Consider the following 19,990-nt stretch of genomic DNA (forward strand, 5'->3'; position numbering starts at 1 on the left):
TCAGTAGCTATCCCTCTTCAACCACTGGGCACTGGCCTCATACACGGCCTTGAGTTTGTCGCCGCCCTCCATGGCGAGGATCTTGTCCAACTGGCCTAAGCCCTCCATCATGCGGAGCCAGCCAACGACCATGAAGTCGGCATACGAGACCTCCTTGCCCATGAGGAACGGGCCCTCGGGGTTCTCGGCGTAGATGGCGGCGAGCTCCTTGACGAGCGGCTTCGCGTCCTCCCAGCCCTGGGCGGCGTTCTTCGCCGCATACTCGTCCAGCGTCATGCCGATGGCCTTCTCGCGCGACGCCACGAAGTACTCGTACGACGGGGGGTTCAGGTACACCTTGGGCACCAGCGGCATGAAGATCGCCCGCACCGAGTTGATCACGTTGGGTAGCAGCTGCTCTATGCGTGCCAAGTACGGCGAGTCCAGGTGCAGCGACGGCGAGGGCTTGAGCTGCTCCAACTTGTCGATGATGGCGCGCGATTCCATCACATACTCGCCCGACGGGAGCCGGACGGTTGGCGAGGTGTACTCGTACGGCCCACTACTGTTGGGTGGGATGCCACTAGATCAAGGAAAGTGAGTATGTTTCTGTTCCATCTCCTTCGTGTTGTTGACGAAGACTGGCGAAGCAGACCAGGGCATATAACACGCGACACACTCATCGGCCACATAGAAATCTGAAAACAGGCCCGGCCCGGCATGCATCAAGGGGTGGGACTTACAACTTGGTAAATGTCGGTTTCAGGTCCGGATACTCAACCCACTCCGTCTTGTATGGTATACCCTTGTAGTTCAGGGCGAGACGAGCTGCCTCCGTGGTCAGAAGAGAAAGCTCTAAGAGCAACTGGGACGGACGATGAAGTTCCTTTTGCCAGCGCCATCTCGCCGTGTGTACATAATCGGCCAGAAGAAGCACAGGCGGAAGGAAGGAGACATACTTACTTTTCCACGGGTTCAAACTCCAGGCCGTGCCGCCCTTGGAAGGGAGGTCGTATAAAATGACTTCGTTGGACATGGCTGGCGACGACGACCGAGTCGATAGAGAGCGAGAACGAGGGACAACAATATTGCTGCGGTCCGTACGCTTGGGGGGGTAGGGCAGCAGCTGCGGCAAGTAGCTGTCTTTAATAACGACCAGCGTGGAAAATAGATCCCGGAAACGACGGATATCGGGTACTCGATGGATCACAACCAACTTGGGCATTTAAATACCTTCCTCAACAAAGGAGGATGCAGATAGATCTACAGTTACGTGCGGCCTCAATAGAAACGCCAGAGCCATAGGTTCTCTCTTCTCCACCACCATGGGACGCCCGGTTTCTTCTCCGAGCGTATTCGAAATCACATAAGGACTTCGTCCCTAAACGCGCGAAAGAAGGGGAGGAAATCCAATCACCGTCCTGTCGCTCCCCCGCATCGGCTCGCCGAATACATGTGAAGACAGCGAAGCGTCTTAGCCGGCCTGGGCAGCGAATATTCCCCTCCTGGGCCCCAAAGAGAAAGGATGGGCGGAAGGATGAAACTAAGTGCTGTAATAAACATTCGACGAGGAGCGGATGTTAGCCGAGGATGCTACATATGAGGAGATCAAAAGATTCCTAATCTTACAGACGATAGGTGTGCGTGGGATGGACAGGTGGACAGATGGATCGTTCATTCGTAAGCATGATAGAGATAGATCCGGTGGAAAATTTTACTTGCAAATACTACCTCTGCTTGCAGCTATACATATTTCTTTGTTGTTGACAGTGTCCGACGCAGTGCTTTTTGTTCGTCGATGCCTGATATTTCTCGTTGCCGTATAGATAAACAGACAGAGACCTCCAGAGATGTGTTTTTCATGATTCCTGATACAAGAGACAACAATAACTCCATGCTTTAATACCCACAGACCCAAGCCTAGTCCATGACACCGGCTTTCCCATCCCGATCAGCATCTGTGCGAGGGTTCATGCGATCGCCCACGGTGGGCGTAGTTCCTTCTGTGGCGCCGAGACGTCCAGTTCCATCGGTGTGCCGATTGGCAACATCGACGCCATTTCCAGACATGTTGTGCTTATCTCTCCCTAGGGAACCACTGGCGACATTGTGGTTATTTCCCCCAAGGCCATCGCTAGTGACGTTGTGGTTATTTCCCCCAAGGCCACCATTGTTGACGTGGTGGTTGTTTCCCCCAAGGGCACTATTGTTGACGTGGTCATTGCCCACACCACTGATACCAGAGTCAGTAGGTCGATGGGTCTTGTTGGTCGTAGGGCTGGATGAAGTGCCGTGGAACTTCTCCTCCAGCTTTTCAAAGGTTGTGGAAAGTTTGTCGTTATATGGTCGTGGTGCACCCTCATATTCTTCATGTGCAGAATGGCTTCCGCCGGTGAGGACACCGCCAACCTTTTTAAATTCATCGAGGGTCTTCATGGGCAATGCCGAAAGACCGTGGTGTTGAGCTGCGGCATGGTGTGTTCTGCACAGGTTAGTCAATGAAATGCTACGCAGCGGTGGGGTTATAGAGACACTCACTCGTGAATAGGTACGGTGGTGTGCACGACTTCGGGCTGAATCGTCTCCTTGTGGACGACAGGCACCACAGTTTCGTGGACGTGGTGATGGACATGCTCTCCAGTGACGGTCGGTGCAGCAGCCTGAGTGTGGTGAGTCTGTTCCTTTGTCGAGTGGTCCTTGAAACGACCTAGCTCCGTCGTGATCCTCTCCTTGGTGTCCGCCTCATTGTCGTGGTGGAATTCTCGGTGCTCGACGGGCAAGATGTTGTGGTGATGCTTCTCCGGGAGCCGTTCGGTGTGAGTAAGGGGCTGCACTGTTGTGTGGTAGTGGTGTTGATGCACCTCACGGTCAACGGCCTGGGTGGCCTCTTCATGGCGGTGAGGTTTGACAGTCTCGTGGGTGACTGCTGGGTTGACCGTTTCCTCCACCGTGGTGTGGTGGCCCCTGTTGCCGGTGATCTTCTGAACGGCTGCTTTTGCTGCTTCCATTGTATCTGATACAAGGCTTCTTGGGTGGTAATCGAGGAGTTGATGTTTAGTAGGACGGCTGAGCTTGTTCCAGTCCCTGAAAAGTGCTTCATTAAATACATCCAAGACTCACTGGGGCTTTCCATATGAGATAATTGTAAGATCAGTGCATAGTGATATCATCTCGCAAAGGCTAAGCTTGGACCTGTTTGAGGTGAGGTCAGAGGGGGTCGACTTTTCCACCGAACATCGCACCGAGCTGACGATTGGTATCTGATCTCGGCAATCAAGGTCCCATTTTGCATGTCGATCCGAAGCTTGAATTAATCCAGATGTCCGGAACAAGCCTTCGCGGACTTTCAGATCTGAGTCGATCACAGACTGCGTCTGTGGTTCGATCCCTTTCTACCATCCCCGTGGAAGGCATCCATTTCCATCAACTCAGCTACCTCATTCTATGACGACAAGACGGATTTGTTGCTGTGGGAGCAGAAGGCGGGGGAGAATCTGGCCCAGGAACCAGCCTCTGGGCCATTGCCTTGATGCAGGCACTGAGTATGTCCGACAGCCCGTCATGCATCATAATGACGGGGACCAACGTGGAGCTGAACAGGTCACTGTCTGCGTCATAACGACCTGTGGGGTGCTGGCTGGCAGGTCGAGGATGTGGCTCGTGAGGTCCAAACAGAGCCGTCAGTTGGCCCCCAAGCAGTTGGCAATTCGACCCTTGGGCTTCAAGCCACAGGCGGATGGCCTCTCCTCTCCTGACCTCATTTGACCCTTGTTCAATTGTGGATGGGTGCGTCTGGCCTGATCTGCCGGGCCAATCCTGCCTCCCCCTACAAGCACCCGCCACCAAGTCCACTGTGGCACCCTCTGACCAGCTAGCCGGTGTCTAAGAGCCCCTACAACACCTGCCCTAAAAGCCACCTTGAGGCCCTGCTGCGGTCCCGCGTGGGTTGGGGTCAGGTCTAGGAGCCTGTGGCCAGGGTGCCACGGGTCATGGCCCAATCGCTGAACAGGTGCCGACAGTATGGTGGATTTTGAATCACTCAAGGTCAACATCCGCTCCATGGGTCTTCCTTGACGACCGTTGTTCCCTTGCGCCATCTTGGGTAAGGTCTTCAATTCCATGCTCGTAGACGAGGTGGACCGGTCATGCAATTCAGGCATAGCCAAGCAAAAAGCTGTTCTGTCTGTCGCTTGAGGGATCCGTCGATGGGTAGAACAAGTAGTTCATCCAAGACTCAAACAGGAGGCGAGTAGCGTGGGAAAAAGGGAGAGCTGGAAACCCTGGGAACCCTGGGAACAGGTAGGTTGGTCTGAATCGCTGTTTTTGTTCACACTTTCTCCAGTTCGATCTGCCTGCTGTCTCCCCTCCAGCAGACCTGCAACTCTCCTCGATAGGCTGAGGCAAGAGAGCCACTTTTTCTTATTCTGCGCACCGAGGACAAAAGGGTATCGTGACCATGATGGCCGCAGCGACTCAGCGGTGCACGAACCCCGAAGAATGCGACCCGAAGCGTTTCCCCTACGTCATGCATACAAGCACCACAAGCACCACAAGCACTGGGAAACAAAGACACCGCAGCTTGAATCCAAACCACAGTCACAGTCGAAACCTCAGCCATAGCTACCAAGGCGCTCCTCGTCAATGGCAAGAGTCAATCCCACGACCTGCGACAGCTAATCCTACCCTCGATCACAGTCATGATCCTGCGCATGCTCCCCGTCCTACTCGCTCAAGAAGCCGTCTGCAAAAGCGCCCTTCGCAGCACATGTTGAAGAAATCTGCCAGTGTGTCCGCAATGTCACAAACCGCTCCTCCACCTCCTTCCCGAAGACCATCGCTGGATCCAAGAGACGCTACAGCCTTGCCCCGGCTGCCGGACCATGCTGTCCCTCAGCGATCGTCCTCCCTCCGGAAGAAATCTCTCGGGGCCATTGATCGTCCCAAATCGAAGAGAGGCCCCTCAGACGAGCCAAAGTCTACTGTCTCGACGACCCATGCGCCCCTTTCTCTGAGACCCAAATCACCACCGACAGAGCAAAGCTCCAAGGCGGACTCTGACAGCGAGAAGTCTTCTGCAGCTGGCTCTCCAGGCTCTCCAGGCTGTCCCAATCCTATCAGGACGGCACGCTACCAACCTCTTGCCCCGAACGACCCCTCTCCACTCAATCCCCTCTACCACATCCCAAGCTCATATTTCTCCCCTGTACAATCCCCCGACACACCGCGCCCGGCAACCTCTCCCAACCTCAATCCCGCCACAGAGAAGAACGAGAATGCCGTCGTGCTCCCACCCGGGTTCAAGCCGGGGAAAAGCGAGCATACTGAGGTCGAAGAGATTGTGCGACCCGCGGTAACACATGAGGTCGTCAAGAGGAATACAAAGGAGATCGTGCAAGAAGAAATCACGCGAGAAATCCACGTTCATCACTACTACACCTATACGCAGCCCATCAAAGCGGTCGAAGTGCTGCCCGCACGACACTTCCTGGTCGACGCCGATACGGGTGAGAAAGTCGAGATTCCAGCACCTGAGGGGTGGGTCATGCCCAGCAATCTACAGCCCTACAAGCCAGATCTGAGCGGCATCAGCCCGGTGACACGGCATTATGTGGTCGACGAGGAGCATCCCACCGGTGTCACAGAACCGGCCCCGGTGAACGTCAAGAAGAAACCATCACATCAAGATCTGAAGCCGACCAGAAAACCCAGCACCGGCAACTGGACACCCTTTCCGAAAGTGAGATGACGACGCAATGTATTCTAGATTTCCCCTGGTTTCTTTGTCCCCAGGTACCGAACTTTGAGAGAAAGGAGGGTGGTACTAGCTCGGTAGGGAAAGCCTTCTACAATGGACATGGGCAAAATGTACGAGGTACCGGTGCCGTGCAACAGGAGGATGTCTCGATTAATCTACGTCTGCTGCATGTCTCGTGCGGTTTTCCATGTGATGTGTGCTACTACAGTTTTTCAATATACCCAGTGCAATGAAATGGCTCAGTCAGCTCGCGTTCTTTTGGTTCGGATTCTGGACGATTGGCGAGGTGTGCCGCCCTTATTTTTTTTTAGTTGTGTTGCGTTTAACGACTAGTATTGCAGTACCATCACCTGCCTGGTAGGAAAATACAGCTACAGACGCTGCTGTTGCACAGTGCTCATGATAGTTTCTCGGCCCAAGCCATCGTTATGGTTCCCTGTGACAACGAATATAGCAGTAACGCCTCATGGGCCTTCCCGTACCCAATTCCCAGGCTCACCGCAGTAAGTTGAGGACATGAGGTCGAGTCTGGGATCATGATCGCCCTGGTCATGTCCCGACGCGAGCCGCATCCATCAATTGCGAATTATCGGATTGAGAGACGGGGGATCTTCATACATCCTCCACCCAAGATTGCAGTAATACCCACAGCATATCCTATCAAGGCATGTGGCAATCAGGTAACTGAGAACCTGCTCACCGATTGCGGTCCACGGGCGTCTGTCTCCAGAGGGTGTCTCCACTGAGTCGACCAACGCTGGCGGAGACCATGTTCCTCCACATGGATTGTCCATCTCTGCCCTGGCGCCTCTCCGAACCTCTTCCATGGTCCTGCCGTAGCATCTGCGGGGTGATGGTTGATTCCGAGCTCAGTGATTCTGATCCGCCTAAGAGCGGTACGTCTGGATCCTGACCTCGTTCCACATCCTCGTCTTCCCTGCTCAGAGAAGGGATCGGAATCGCCGCACTGGGTTCCTGGTTCACCGTCTGAGCCACACGGTTTTGGACATCGTCACTTGTTCTTTCACCTTCCGTCCGTCCGATCTCGAGACTATCGCGGCCAATATCATCATCATCCTCTTCATCCTCATAATATTGCTGCAAGCTCTGTCTCGTCATACTCCTCACAACATCTCCCTTGCAGATCGGGCAGGTTCGTCTTCTTGTAACAAGCCAAGGTGTGATGCAATCAACGTGGAATTCATGCCCACAAGGTAGGGACATAACCTGACTTTCCCCATCGACGTACTCTTCGAGGCACACCACACATTCGACTTGTCGACCTGTATAGCGCTTCCGTTTTGACGACTTTGCGGAGCGCTTTTCTGTGTGCGGACTTCGGGGATGCGAAAGCTGACTTTCCACGCTTCCACCAGGAAAGATGCCCGTGGTGGTCTGTGAGCGGGGACGAGGTCGTTGTGACACATTAGGGTTCGCGGAAATGAGCAGTGGTGAAGTGGGCGAAGCGGCATCTGGAGATTCCACCCACGAGGAAGTGGTGGACGAGGCCGTGCTCATAGTGTGATAAGTGCGAACCGGGAGTCGGTCGACCAGAGATTTGGGTGCACGCCACCTTCGACGTCGAATCCGCGAGCGGAGAAGTAAAAGGGTATAGACCACTGTCAGTGTCACTAATGGGCTGACCACCAGAACCAGAAGTGTATCGACGAATGGACTAGCAGAAACACTTGTGGGCGTCAGGGTGACCCATAGACCAGGGAGTTCATGCTCATCATCCCCGGTAGATGATTTTTCCTTCCCCTGATTGTCCTTTTCATTCAAAGGCATGTTCTCTGGCGAGGGTTCTTGCATCCCCTGACTAGAGCGGAAAATATTAAACCAGGAACCCTTCTCTTGGCTTTGAAGGATATCAGAACTGCTAGGTATCCGGTTCGATGGCGCGTTGCCCCGCTGGAAGCGATTCAGATGCTCCGACTTTTCGTGGTCGTATTCTCCGCTGCCGGGAGTGATGCTGCCACCTTTCAGGGTTGCATCTAAACTGGTTGAGGCTTTCACCGAGCTCGCAGTATCCGTGGGGTCAGCCTTGCCTGCCTCCTCAAGAGCGTTTTGTGAGGTGGTGGAAGGTTTCGGCGCTACAAGATCAGTGTCTCGCCAGTCTTGGACTCCTATCACAAAATCGTCCGCTCCGATCCGTCTGGAACTCGTTGACTTTGCCTTGAGTGTGGAGGTGGCCGCCGCGGCGGCACTGGTCAATGTGTTCTTACTGTCCTTCAAATCTAGGCGAGCCTCCTCCTTCCAATCTTCCAGGAGGACCCAATCGATATTGCCACTGCTAGGGGGACGACGACTGTCCTCACCATGAGAGAATGGAGAGTTATCTCCCAACCCCATGACTGAGAGGACGTTCTTCATCCAGCTCTCGCCCTCCTCCTCAGCGGACGCGGCTGCTGATAGAGGTGTTGGTTTCGTACCTCCAGGTTTGGTGGACGTGAAGATGGGTTTGTTCGCATGCTCTTTCTGGTCTGCGCCAGAGTTCGCCGTTACGGCCTTATCATGTGGTTTGGACTTGGCATCTTCGTCGTCACCATCTTCTTGAGGCACCAGCGAAGACAAAAGGTGCGCTGATGTATATGAAGTGAACAGGGCGGGGATCGTTATGTTCGATGTATCGCCCTTCGCGTACATGATTGTCAATTGTGCCCCCTTTTCGTTGTCACCGACAATGAGGGCAATACCCCCACGACGTTGAGCCCATTTGACTTTTTCCAAGAATCCACAGCCGCCACGACTCAGCATGACAATCTTGCCTGCAATGTCGGCACTCTCTTGCAGTGATTCGATGTCAGCGTGGGTCGACTGTTTCTTGTCTGAAAGATCGGCGTTGGCAGGCTCGCCTGGTTCACCGGGTGTTGCAGGGTTCGAGTCTGGGAGGGGATGGTGTAAATAGTCGTCAGTACCATCGTCTTGAAGGAGACTCTCGTTCGAAAGGGATTCGGGACCGTCTCGGCCTGACAGATCGTTGTCTGTGCTTCGCGGCACCTTTGTCTTTGCCTGGCTCTGTTCGACCGCCGGTAGGTTCTTGATGCTTTTTGCCTTCTCTTCAACCCACCCTGGAACATCGGAGCAACCCAGCTCCCATCCTGCAACTTGGATGTTCTCCTCTTTCAACAGAGCATCGTCTCCAAAACCCTTTCCCACCCATAATTGACCACTTAGACCCTTGGATGGAAGACTGGGACCAAAGGCAGCGGGCCTGGCCAGGAAAAAGGTCGAGTTGTCGTTGGTTAGGCTGATAACCGCAGAGGGCGGGAATAGAGAGGAGGGAGTCGAGAAGGAGAAGAAGGCCCTCAGGCGCCCAGACTTGGTGTTGAAGCCGGGCTGAAAGGAGTCGACAGCGTTCACACTTGCAGCCAGCAATGACCAAAAGGTCAGTGCTACCGGCAGAGCGACGAAGAAGAAGAGTAGCAGTAAGAAGCGGAGGGGACGCATGATGGGCTAATATGACTGGCTATTGCCACAAGTCAGGGAGGAACGGGAACAATCCTCCATGCGGTTGAACTGGCTGCAGGCGTGAAAGACGACACAGTGCAACAGGCAGACAAACTCCAATAGATGTTCAAAAGAAGGTGGAGTGGCGCTCGCGTCGTGAAGAAAAAGATGTTGTCTCTCAAGGATTGAATGTACCAAGTTGTAGCCTGATACTGAGAAAGATACTTGGTAGACCCTGGCCACTGCCCACTGAATGGGCCGCAATCCGAGTGCGGGATTGTCAACCAGGGAAGGAGTCACGTGACTCAATTTCCCCTATGTCGACGGATTGCGCGTCGAACGGGTACGCAGGAGGACGCGGCGGGGAGGTGGATATCAAGTCATGATGACATTTTCAATATTTTGACCCACTGCAAGAAATATCTATGTATTCTACTTCTATTCGAGTTCGTGTTCAAGTTAGGTCAGCCATTCGAATGTGAGGACGTGGAAGTCCGGAGGCCGAAAACAACCTGAACCATTCTCCCTCGTGCCATGACTTGAGGGGCGTTCCAGACCCCGTCAATCTTGCTTTCGAGATCTTTTGACCGGTTCTCTCAGGTCTGTGCTTGGTATGCAGTTGTAAGGATCATTAGGGCTGCGGGTGTCGGTTAGCGGGCCCCAAAGGTGGCCCCCATTGCCTTGTGATGCACCCCCGACTCTCCCCTCTTTGCCCCCATTTCAGCCTAGCTTTGGGTGTTTAAGGGCGATTGGCCTGTCGACCCCTGCCCAAGAACTGAGCTGAAGGGCGCCATGCCCAATTGAAAATTTCCAGCGGTGCCTCTTTCGTCATGCCGATGCCAACACCGATGCCACATCTTCACATACGATGTTCATCCATGTCCATCCATCGACTATTCGCCTACTGAACGTCGATCGCCATATCAAATCCCACCACTTTTTGCTTTCCATGGCGTCTGTGCCGCTTCCCAGGAGCGCCATGGCTGGTGAGAAGGCCATGTTATGCGGCTGGGAAGACCACCATGACTTTTCGACACACTGTTGATCAACTGACCCTTATCTCCTCCGTCTTGAGCAAAATGCTCTTCTCTCCCTCGTCTTAACATCCTCTATCCGTGGCCGCTTCTTGCTTTGTGCGTTGTTGTACATCTGGACTGTGTGCAAAACCATTTCCTTTATCGAGTACTTGAGATCCGACGCGACTTTGGTGACCCCGCGACCAACCTCAGCCTCGTGTTCGGCCGCCGCCTTCCTTGCGACAGAGCCTGCGCCTTCTCTCGCCATTTGTTGCCGCCTGCGTGTCAAAACCCTCAGCGGTCAAACTAGCTGCAAAAATGAATAACATTAACCCCAAGTCCGGGTTTCTTCCCGGTATATTTGGACATCGAAAAGGAAAATCAAAGACAGGGGCGACAGCTCCAGGCGAGGACGACAAAATGCAGGGCCCGAAACCAGTCTCCTTTTTTATGAAGATCCCTAACAAGCCTCGAAACCATTTCATCGCCATGGCCGGCGAATTCGTTGGCACCTTTCTCTTCCTGTGAGCTTCTTCTTCCTGTCACAGCGGGCATGGAAACTGATAATGCTACAGCTTCTTCGCTTTTGCCGGCACTCAAGTCGCCAACACTCCTCAGACGACCACTGGCAATACGAGCACCGACCTCCCTCAAGGGCCGAATCCTATCCAGCTCCTGTACATCAGCCTGTGCTTCGGGTTTTCCCTTGCTGTCAATGCTTGGATTTTCTTCAGAATTTCTGGCGGTCTCTTCAATCCTGCCGTATGAGACTCAGAGGGACAAGATGTGGATCAATGGACTGATGATATGGCAGGTCACTTTCGGTCTTTGCCTTATAGGCGCCGTGCCTTTTATTCGAGGCGCTCTTGTCTTCATTGCGCAAATGCTGGGGGCTATGGCGTCCGCTGGAGTTGTAAAAGCATTGTTTCCCGGACCATTGGCTGTCACAACTTCTCTTAGTGGGGGAACCAACAAGGCACAAGGACTCTTCATTGAGATGGTCAGTTTGTCAGCACAACGGATCTAAGCCCCTACTAACACCTGTCTAGTTCCTCACTGCCCAACTGGTTTTCACCATCATCATGCTAGCCGTGAGTTTTTGAACGACGCGATCAGGATATTGCATGCTGACAGCCTCTCCACAGGCCGAAAAACATAAAGGAACGTTCCTTGCCCCAGTTGGAATTGGATTATCTCTTTTCATTGCTGAGTTGGGTGGTGAGCATCTTCCATGCTGCGTACATGCCTGTCTACTGACAGAACGTCCAGGTGTGTACTACACTGGCGGATCTTTGAACCCTGCTCGAAGCTTCGGCCCCTGTGTTGCCAACCACTCGTTTCCGAGTGAACATTGGATCTATTGGGTGGGCCCTCTACTCGGCTCGCTCCTCGCGGCTGGGTTCTTCTGGTTCATCAAAAGCTGCGAATACCAAACTGCAAACCCTGGCCAGGACTTCGATGACCTTGAAGCTTCCGCCTACAATCCAGAAGAAGATCTAACTCGTCCTGTCGTTAGTCCGACCGCTGTCATCCCTGACCGTACCTTATCTCGCACGTCGAGAACTTCCAAGGAAGAGAGATCCAGTCTGCAAGCAGCCCGGGTGGGCTCTGGGACCACCCACACTACTTTGAGCAACAACACAAATGGCAATGCTACATTTCACGACAGAGCCACTATTCCGACACAATCTGCCACTTGATTGTTACACCACCGAGACTCGCTGGTCTCATTGACTGATTTCTCTGCGACTCTTGGAAGACTTCCATCCTTAATCTGCACGAAACTTTGGCTGTGGTGAGATACCCCGGGTCTCTTTTGTGGTAATCGCGTTCAAGCGAGTATGTTCAAAAGTTGTGGCTACTGCAATCCTGGCATTCCTGGACTGGGGATGTCGAGGAGTACTCGGAACATGATCTGCGTTCCAATGTCAGGATTCATGAATATGTAAGTATTATGTAACAAGCAATATCTCAATGGGGATGGGATGGCACAGGGACACATACGTAGAGACATACCAGATACACGATGGGTATGATAATGTTTTATTCTATGTGACGTCGTCTTTGCCCCGCCTCTCTCAAAGAATCGCAATACACGTAGTGTCTGAACAATTATTTTACATCATCTAGCATCTCTGGGACTCCCGTATATCATCGACCGTCATATGGTGGCGTGGGGCAGGTGGCAAAAGGACCATATGTATTCAGAGGACAGGCAGCGTTCTATCACCGGCCGGCAGCATCGCGTAGAGGACGAATGAATGCATCCTCCAATTGTACCATTCACCTCAGCTCGGCCCGTTGTGATCCTGTCCGGGGAGAGCATGGATCTGTGGACACAGAGCAAACGAAATGCGAAGGTACTTGCGTGGAACTCGCAACTGGTTTCGGGAATCCTTGTGTCGAAAAGATCTCGCGTCGGCAAGCCGACTGGTTGACATCGCGGTAGAAGCATCGATCCTTCCGCGTTCATTTCCCATACGTGATTTTCTCTCGCGGAGGATGCGCAGAAGGGTGTAATGTACATTATCCCAGGTCATCACGACTTGTACTTGTTGTGAATCTGCCGTATTTGCTCCTGCAGATCCATGGTATGTTGTCCACCTTGGTTCTGTGCTGCTACGCCTGGATATGCTGCTGCTCCGGGCTGGCCCTCGAGCTTCATCCTCTTCCTCCGCTCCTCCTCTTCTTGTTCGCCCAAGACCCTTGCGGCTGCCTCCGCGACTGGATCGCTGGTAATTCCATCTGTCCTAGCCCTCAGTCTCTTCAGATTAGCTGCAACGTCCGTGCCGCCCAGGTTCGTGGTTGAAAACCGCGATGCAGCTTTGGACTGCTGCTCTTTCCATCTTGGGTCCAGCAATTCGATGCGCAAGTGCGCGTCGAGCTCAGCAATAGGTATTTGCTGGCCGCAGTTGGGACATAGGGCCGTGGTTGTGCGAGCGGTGGCTGCACGTTGTTGGGCGCGCGGAATATAGTCTTGTTTGATGCGCATTGGAGGTTGGCCCGGTATTGGGGCAGGAGAGGCCGTTGAAGGGGGTGGTTGCTGGGCAGACACCGAGGGCGGTTGTGGAGAGGGAGAATAGGATGGTATGGGTGTCGGCATCTGAGGCACTGCTGGCGTGGGTTGTTGCGGCACGGGAGAAGGAGTATATGGTGGCATCGCTGCCGGTACTGGTGCTGCCGGTTCGGGCGGAGGCGCCCAACCATTGCTTTGAGGGTATCCTCCGAACTGATCGTTGTACGCATAACCACTCATGTCGTCTGTCGGCATTGCCTCTTCGATGCGCATATCTGGCCTGGCGAGACTCATCATTGCTTTCTGCTCAAGACTTGCACTCTGCAGATCGTTCAGTGTTGTCGGAGGCGGAAGATCGGCCTGCTCGTCTGCTTCCGTAAACAGCACTGTTTCGACGACGACAAAATCGTGCCAGTCAATCTGGGCATAGGCTATCCGCTCGGCCTCTTCAGCCTCTTCTTTCTTCTGTTTTTGAGTCTCTTGCCATTTGATGTATTCCGACCGTTTCTTTGCCAGGCTGAGAACTCGAAACCGGTCCTGAACGTTGGCCTGTAGGACCTGAATGCGTGCTTGTTCCGCTTTTTGACCTTCCGGTCCGGTCTGGAGGAGGATTGTGTATTGATCAACGAGGCGCTGAAAGAAATTGTAAAGCGAGTGCTGTGGGCGCAGGAAGTCGAACTGGTAATTTCGGGCTTCTCGCTGTGACAGGGCAGTCATCCAACTCTTGCCCTTGCGAGCAACGTGCAGAGCTGTTAACTTGACCACTTCCAAGTCCAGAGCGCTGATATTGGGCATGCGCGCACTGAATTGGAATTCGGGAGGCGGTTCGGGGCCCTTTGGCTTTTCTGGCATAGGTGTCGCATCTCCTGCTCTTCCAGCGGAGACGGCCGTGCCTCGTCCCGATCGCACCTCAGACAGTCGCCACTGATAGAAAGGAGCGTATGCATCGTGAGGAGAGAGGAAGGAGAATTTTGGATTGGATTGTTCCTTGTCGCGGATGCGGTCTTCAAAGACAGAGCCGTTGCGCGCCACGTAGCCTGCCGTCTTTTCGATAATGGCTCTTATGTCTTTTGGCGGCAGGACGACGCCTTCGGGAGGTTTTGAGACAGATTCTGGAAGTTCGGGGACTGCTCCGTTCTGTGCCATATTTGCAGCTCTCCACGGGCTGCCTGTAACAAAGGCACCACGTCCGCACTCGTTTCAAATCCCTTCGTGACTTTGCGGCGAGACAGCTTTCGAGAGGGCTTTGTTCTGCGCGAGGGAGACTGGAGATATTGCTGTATCGATTCGGAGATACTGGTGCGTTATCAAAGGTTTGCTGCGTCGAGAAATCCGGGGTTCACTAGACCATGAACCTGATCTCGAACAAAATGCGAAGTTTGGGGACAAATCTGAATCTGTGGCTAGTGCAGTCTGTGGCTATTGCGGACGTGTGGAGTTCGCAATTCGCTTTAAGGGCACAACGGGAAAAGGAGAATTACGCCTTGCACATGCACGCCCGTTCTAAGTAAAGATTGGGACGCGAACCAACTAAAAGTTACATCTGCCCACCGAATAGCCAGCTGCGGAGACACAAGCCATCAATGAACAAGTTGGCCATTGCAACTCCTGAACTTCTTCACTGCAGTCCAGCCTTCAATCCCCCTTTGCTACGTTTTCCCTTCGTGCTTGTCTTCTTCCTTCTCATCATGGTCTTTTAAACTGCTAATGACCGACCTTTTTGTTCTTGTCTCTCGTTGATCCAGGTTTCTCCTTTACCTCCCAACCTAAGGGGGACCGCAGACTGCGTCGACCGTGTCCTCTGCGCTTCAGCCTTTTCACACAATTGCTGCTAAATCGCCCATTTACCTCTGATCTAGCTAGCCTGATTTCCTCACCATGGCCCACGCTGCCTCGCGAAAGAATGCGGCCTCGCAAAAGACGGCTTCTCCTGCGCCGGCCTCGAGAGTTGTCAGCAGTGACATGATCCGAACGCAGTCGAGCAAAAAGAAGAGCTATGCATCAGAAGGTGCAACGGATAACGATATATTCATGCTTCCTATGGGAGACTATCAGATCATGGCACTTCTGACCCTGTTGGCTGGTGTCGTTCGCCTTTTCAAGATCTACCAACCCACCAGTGTCGTCTTCGACGAGGTTCAGTAAGTTCAATCGACGACTCGCACAGGACCAGATACTAACGTAAATCATAGCTTCGGTGGATTTGCCACCAAGTACATCAAGGGCAAATTCTTCATGGATGTCCATCCTCCTTTGGCGAAACTCCTCATCACCTTGGCTGGCTGGCTCGCTGGTTTCAACGGCGACTTCGACTTCAAGGACATTGGAAAAGATTATCTTGAACCCAAAGTTCCCTACGTCTCGATGCGCCTCCTCCCTGCTATCCTCGGAGTTCTCACTATTCCTACGATGTTTCTGACCCTGAAAGCGTACGGATGCCGAACAGTCACGGCTTGTCTCGGCGCCGCACTCTTGATCTTTGAAAATGGATTGATCACACAATCGAGGCTGATTCTTCTCGACTCGCCCTTGGTCATTTGTACTGCTTTTACTGCTCTCGCGTGGACTTGCTTCACAAACCAACACGAACTGGGCCCTGAGCGCGCGTTTGATGCGAGTTGGTGGTTCTGGCTTGCGGCCACTGGTCTGGGTCTCGGTGCCACAGCCAGTGTCAAATGGGTTGGGCTCTTCACCATCGCCTGGGTCGGCAGCTTGACCATCCTCCAATTGTGGGTTCTACTCGGCGACAGCGTCAACGTTACCCCGAGGAAATGGTTCAAGCATCTCTTTGCCAGAGTCTTCTGTCTGATTGTCATCCCGATCGCATTCTATGTTGGCATGTTTGGAATACATTTCCTGTGCCTGGTCAACCCTGGCGACGGCGATGGATTCATGTCTTCTGAATTCCAGGCAACCTTGAACAACAAGGGCATGGCCGACACCCCTGCCGACGTTTTGTTTGGCAGCGAAGTGACCATCCGACACCACAACACTCAGGGTGGCTATCTCCACTCCCATCCGCACATGTACCCTGGCGGCAGCAAGCAACAGCAAGTTACCTTGTATCCCCATAAGGACGAGAACAACGTTTTCCTCCTCGAGAATCAAACCCAGCCCATCACAGCCGACAACGTCACTGTTGCAGGTCCAACAGCGTGGTCAAACCTCACCGAGTTCATCAAAGACGGTGATGTTGTCAGGCTTTACCATCTCACGACGCACCGGCGCATTCACTCTCACGATGTCCGGCCTCCTATTACCGAGGCCGACTGGCAAAATGAAGTCACAGCTTACGGCTACGAAGGATTCGAAGGTGATGCCAATGACCTCTTCCGAGTTGAAATTGTCAAGTCGATGTCTGATGGCGAAGAAGCCAAAAAGAGACTGAGGACCATTCAGACCAAGTTTAAGCTGGTCCACATCATGACGGGCTGCGTTCTGTTCTCCCACAAGGTCAAACTACCTGACTGGGGATTCGAGCAACAGGAAGTGACTTGTGCCAAAGGAGGCACCCTTCCCAATAGTGTGTGGTACATCGAGCAGAATCAACACCCAATGCTTGGGGAAAACGCAGAAAAGGTCAACTACCGCAACCCGGGCTTCTTGGGCAAGTTTTGGGAATTGCAAAAGGTCATGTGGAGGACCAATGCCGGCTTGGTTGAGTCGCATGCATGGGACTCCCGACCGGGCTCCTGGCCCATTCTCCGCCGTGGGATCAATTTCTGGGGCAAAGACCACCGTCAGATCTATCTACTCGGAAATCCCGCCATCTGGTGGCCTTCAACCCTGGCTATTTTGACCTACATCATTTTCAAAGGTATCGCCGTCCTCCGCTGGCAACGCAGCTGTAACGATTATTCCAACATCAACTTCAAGCGGTTCGACTACGAAATTGGTCAGACTGTTCTAGCATGGGCGTTCCACTATTTTCCCTTCTACTTGATGGCCCGACAGTTGTTCTTGCACCACTACTTCCCCGCCCTCTATTTCGCCATAATGGCCATGTGCCAGATCTTCGACTTTGTTGTGAATCGAATCTCCTCTCTAGGACTGAAGAAGTACCCCGAAATTGGCTGGAGTGTAGCTGTCTTGTTTGTTGCATTCGCGATTGGTGTTTTCACCTTATATGCTCCATTGATCTATGGCAATCCATGGACTCAGGCCCAATGCAGAGCGGTCAAACTGTTTGACACCTGGGACTTTGACTGCAACACCTTCCACACTGATGTAAGTCGGACAAGCCGAACGGATTAACCAAGACTGACTGGAGATAGTATGCCCAATACTCGACACCGCTTCCACCCTTTGGAGAAGCAACTCCGACTGTGCCCTCCATGCAAATCGACTCCGATAGGAAAGGTGACCCATCTGCGGTCACCCCTCAGGTTGGTGAAGGGAAAGTGATCGGACAGGAAGAGCGGGTGGAATATCGCGACCAGAACGGGAATCTCTTGGACGAAGCCCAAGTTCAAGCACTGCTGGCGGAAGGCAAAGCATCCTTCCAAACCAAGTACGAGACAAGAACAAGACTGGTTGACGAGGACGGCAACGAGGTCAACCAGTCAGTAGTTGCTCCCGATCACCCAGATGTCGAAGGCCAGAACCCGTCCACGAAGGGTGTGCCCGAGGAGCAGGCCAAGAAGTCGCCTGCTGATGCCCAGGCGGGTGGTTCAGTGAAGAAGGGAGATGACAGCAAAGCCAAACCGGCCAGCGATGCGAGCGAAGCGACGAAGTAAATGATTGTTGGACCGAGGGCATGGGTGGAGGGTTGGCATAGATGGAATGAGAATCTGGAGTGTAATAACAATAAAAGAAAAAGCAATGCTTTTGAACTGGCATCTAGCGCAACGGTGTACCTCGTTCGAGGTACTGTGAATTGATTGCCTTTGGGGTTGGCCCTTGTCGCCGGGGGGTTCCTAGTGGGCCATCCTTTGATCGTTCGGTTGGGTGGCAACCCGCTAACTCTAGTGGTTTCGTTAAGGAGCCACGGCCCTAGGCCCATGGTTAGTGAAGCGGCGAGGGCGGTGATTGTTACTCGTAGGCAGAGCCCCTCGATCCCGATCCCTGAAATTCAGGGACCCGCGTCACAGAGTCAACATCCCTGCGCAGCAACCATCACCGTCGCAATAAAAACATTTCCTCTTCACCCTGTCTCTTACAAAACCCCATCCACGTCCTTGCCTTCCGCAGATCAGCCTTGATCCACCACTGTATTTCATCCTCTTGTTTCTTGCCTGCGCCGATTGATTCTTCCTTGGGCGCTTCACGCGGATTGTTTCTTTCCCCTGGCAGTCGTTGATTCTTCTTGCGCCTCAACTCGTTACCCGTGCATAGCTGCAGCCATGGGTGAATCAAGGTAATTGCCCAGTCATGCCTGGTCCACTATGACTCGAGGCAGTGTACAGGGTGTCTCTGACATGTATCCAGACAAGAACTCCTCGCATGGCTAAACGGCCTCCTCCAACTCAACATCACAAAGGTCGAGCAATGCGGGACAGGGTAGGGTACACACAAGACAGTCTTGGCTTCTCAGGCTAATACTGCCGTCGACAGGGCCGCGCTTTGCCAGTTATTCGACTCCATCTTCCGTACGTCGCCCCCTCCGCTGGCTGTGGAGGAATCGCGCTTGTGACACGAAGGGAGGATCGAACAGATACTGACTGGTGATTACAGTTGATATTCCCATGAGCCGGGTAAAATTCAACGTCAATACGGAATATGCATACATACAGAACTTCAAGATCCTGCAGAGTACGTTCGTTGGCAGAACGACGAGCCCCTTGCCCGTCACTTGACCTGTCGCTGACCTGCAATGTCGCAGACTGCTTTACAAAACATGGCATCGACCGAACCGTGCCGGTCGAGCAACTCGTCAAATGCAAAATGCAAGACAACCTCGAGTTTCTACAGTGGTCAAAGCGGTTCTGGGATCAGTACTTTCCGGGCCACGAATACGACGCTGTCGCGAGAAGAAAGAGTGCCCCTGCCGCTCCCGCCGCCGCTGCGACCTCTGCGACCGCTCCGCGAACAAGCACCGGCTCGAGCACCACTCGGAAAACTGGCACGACGCCCGTGAGTCGACCGACGCCACGTGGCCCAGTTGCAGGAGGTGCCAGTTCCTCTGCATTGAAGGCCGAAAACGAGTCGCTGAAGGAAGCAATCGCGGGTCTGGAGAAAGAGCGGGACTTCTATTTCAGCAAGCTGCGCGACATTGAGTTGCTATTGCAGACCGCAGTAGAACAAGACCCCTCCCTGGAGACTGACGACAACGGCCTCGTGAAGAACATCCAAAACATACTCTATAGCACGGAGGAGGGGTTCGAGATTCCGGACTTGGAAGCCAACGGAGCAGAAGAACCTGAGACATTCTAGGAGAAGAGAAACAACAAAATGAACAGAGGATTGGCCGCCCCTCGAATTCGGTGGAACGTGAGAGGAATGGCACAAACGGTTACCAGTATTGTGATGAGTGGATGAACAAAGAAACCATAACTAGTATTCGAATAGAAAGCAGGGTCATGTGCACCATTTCGAACGCCGAAAAAAAAGTTACAAACAGAAACTCTCTTGGCAGAAGCCTACACTTCGTGGTGAGCCTACGAGTTCGTGCAGAGGGACGGCGAGATACCGATCACATGGGCTGGACGTTGCTGCGACATAAGACGAGATAATGTTATCCTGCGAGGCATTCGTTATCACGGCAACAACAATGAGAGAGAGAGAGAGAGAGAGAGAGAGAGAGAAAGGGATGGGGGCTACCATCACGTGTATCGT

The 19,990-nt window shown here is 53.2% G+C and overlaps 8 protein-coding genes across 8 annotated transcripts; 4 read left to right on the forward strand and 4 right to left on the reverse strand.

Moving 5' to 3' along the window:
* On the reverse strand, positions 1-1,015 carry AYL99_06943 (hypothetical protein; the record flags this gene model as incomplete). The annotated part of the gene is made up of 3 exons (XM_018838452.1): positions 1-562; positions 723-807; positions 943-1,015. 3 exons carry the CDS (start codon positions 1,013-1,015, stop codon positions 1-3), a joined length of 720 nt encoding a protein of 239 aa, XP_018693012.1.
* An 884-nt stretch (positions 1,016-1,899) lies between these two features.
* On the reverse strand, positions 1,900-2,987 carry AYL99_06944 (hypothetical protein; the record flags this gene model as incomplete). Its single annotated transcript, XM_018838453.1, has 2 exons — positions 1,900-2,461; positions 2,518-2,987. 2 exons carry the CDS (start codon positions 2,985-2,987, stop codon positions 1,900-1,902), a joined length of 1,032 nt encoding a protein of 343 aa, XP_018693013.1.
* Positions 2,988-4,438: 1,451 nt separating this feature from the next.
* AYL99_06945 (hypothetical protein) lies at positions 4,439-5,725 on the forward strand (the record flags this gene model as incomplete). The annotated part of the gene is made up of 1 exon (XM_018838454.1): positions 4,439-5,725. The coding sequence occupies one exon, from the start codon at positions 4,439-4,441 to the stop codon at positions 5,723-5,725; it is 1,287 nt and encodes a 428-aa protein (XP_018693014.1).
* A 705-nt stretch (positions 5,726-6,430) lies between these two features.
* On the reverse strand, positions 6,431-9,184 carry AYL99_06946 (hypothetical protein; the record flags this gene model as incomplete). The annotated part of the gene is made up of 1 exon (XM_018838455.1): positions 6,431-9,184. One exon carries the CDS (start codon positions 9,182-9,184, stop codon positions 6,431-6,433), a length of 2,754 nt encoding a protein of 917 aa, XP_018693015.1.
* Positions 9,185-10,518: 1,334 nt separating this feature from the next.
* Positions 10,519-11,900, forward strand: AYL99_06947 (hypothetical protein; the record flags this gene model as incomplete). Its single annotated transcript, XM_018838456.1, has 6 exons — positions 10,519-10,724; positions 10,776-10,962; positions 11,015-11,200; positions 11,250-11,291; positions 11,346-11,418; positions 11,470-11,900. The coding sequence occupies 6 exons, from the start codon at positions 10,519-10,521 to the stop codon at positions 11,898-11,900; spliced, it is 1,125 nt and encodes a 374-aa protein (XP_018693016.1).
* Positions 11,901-12,739: 839 nt separating this feature from the next.
* Positions 12,740-14,362, reverse strand: AYL99_06948 (hypothetical protein; the record flags this gene model as incomplete). The annotated part of the gene is made up of 1 exon (XM_018838457.1): positions 12,740-14,362. The coding sequence occupies one exon, from the start codon at positions 14,360-14,362 to the stop codon at positions 12,740-12,742; it is 1,623 nt and encodes a 540-aa protein (XP_018693017.1).
* Positions 14,363-15,094: 732 nt separating this feature from the next.
* On the forward strand, positions 15,095-17,952 carry AYL99_06949 (hypothetical protein; the record flags this gene model as incomplete). Its single annotated transcript, XM_018838458.1, has 3 exons — positions 15,095-15,357; positions 15,409-17,443; positions 17,491-17,952. The coding sequence occupies 3 exons, from the start codon at positions 15,095-15,097 to the stop codon at positions 17,950-17,952; spliced, it is 2,760 nt and encodes a 919-aa protein (XP_018693018.1).
* A 606-nt stretch (positions 17,953-18,558) lies between these two features.
* On the forward strand, positions 18,559-19,588 carry AYL99_06950 (hypothetical protein; the record flags this gene model as incomplete). The annotated part of the gene is made up of 5 exons (XM_018838459.1): positions 18,559-18,572; positions 18,644-18,715; positions 18,770-18,804; positions 18,890-18,967; positions 19,038-19,588. The coding sequence occupies 5 exons, from the start codon at positions 18,559-18,561 to the stop codon at positions 19,586-19,588; spliced, it is 750 nt and encodes a 249-aa protein (XP_018693019.1).
* Positions 19,589-19,990: the final 402 nt, after the last annotated feature.

The sequence above is a fragment of the Fonsecaea erecta genome (assembly GCF_001651985.1).
Source record: "Fonsecaea erecta strain CBS 125763 chromosome Unknown Scaff5, whole genome shotgun sequence".
Lineage (NCBI taxonomy): Eukaryota > Fungi > Ascomycota > Eurotiomycetes > Chaetothyriales > Herpotrichiellaceae > Fonsecaea > Fonsecaea erecta.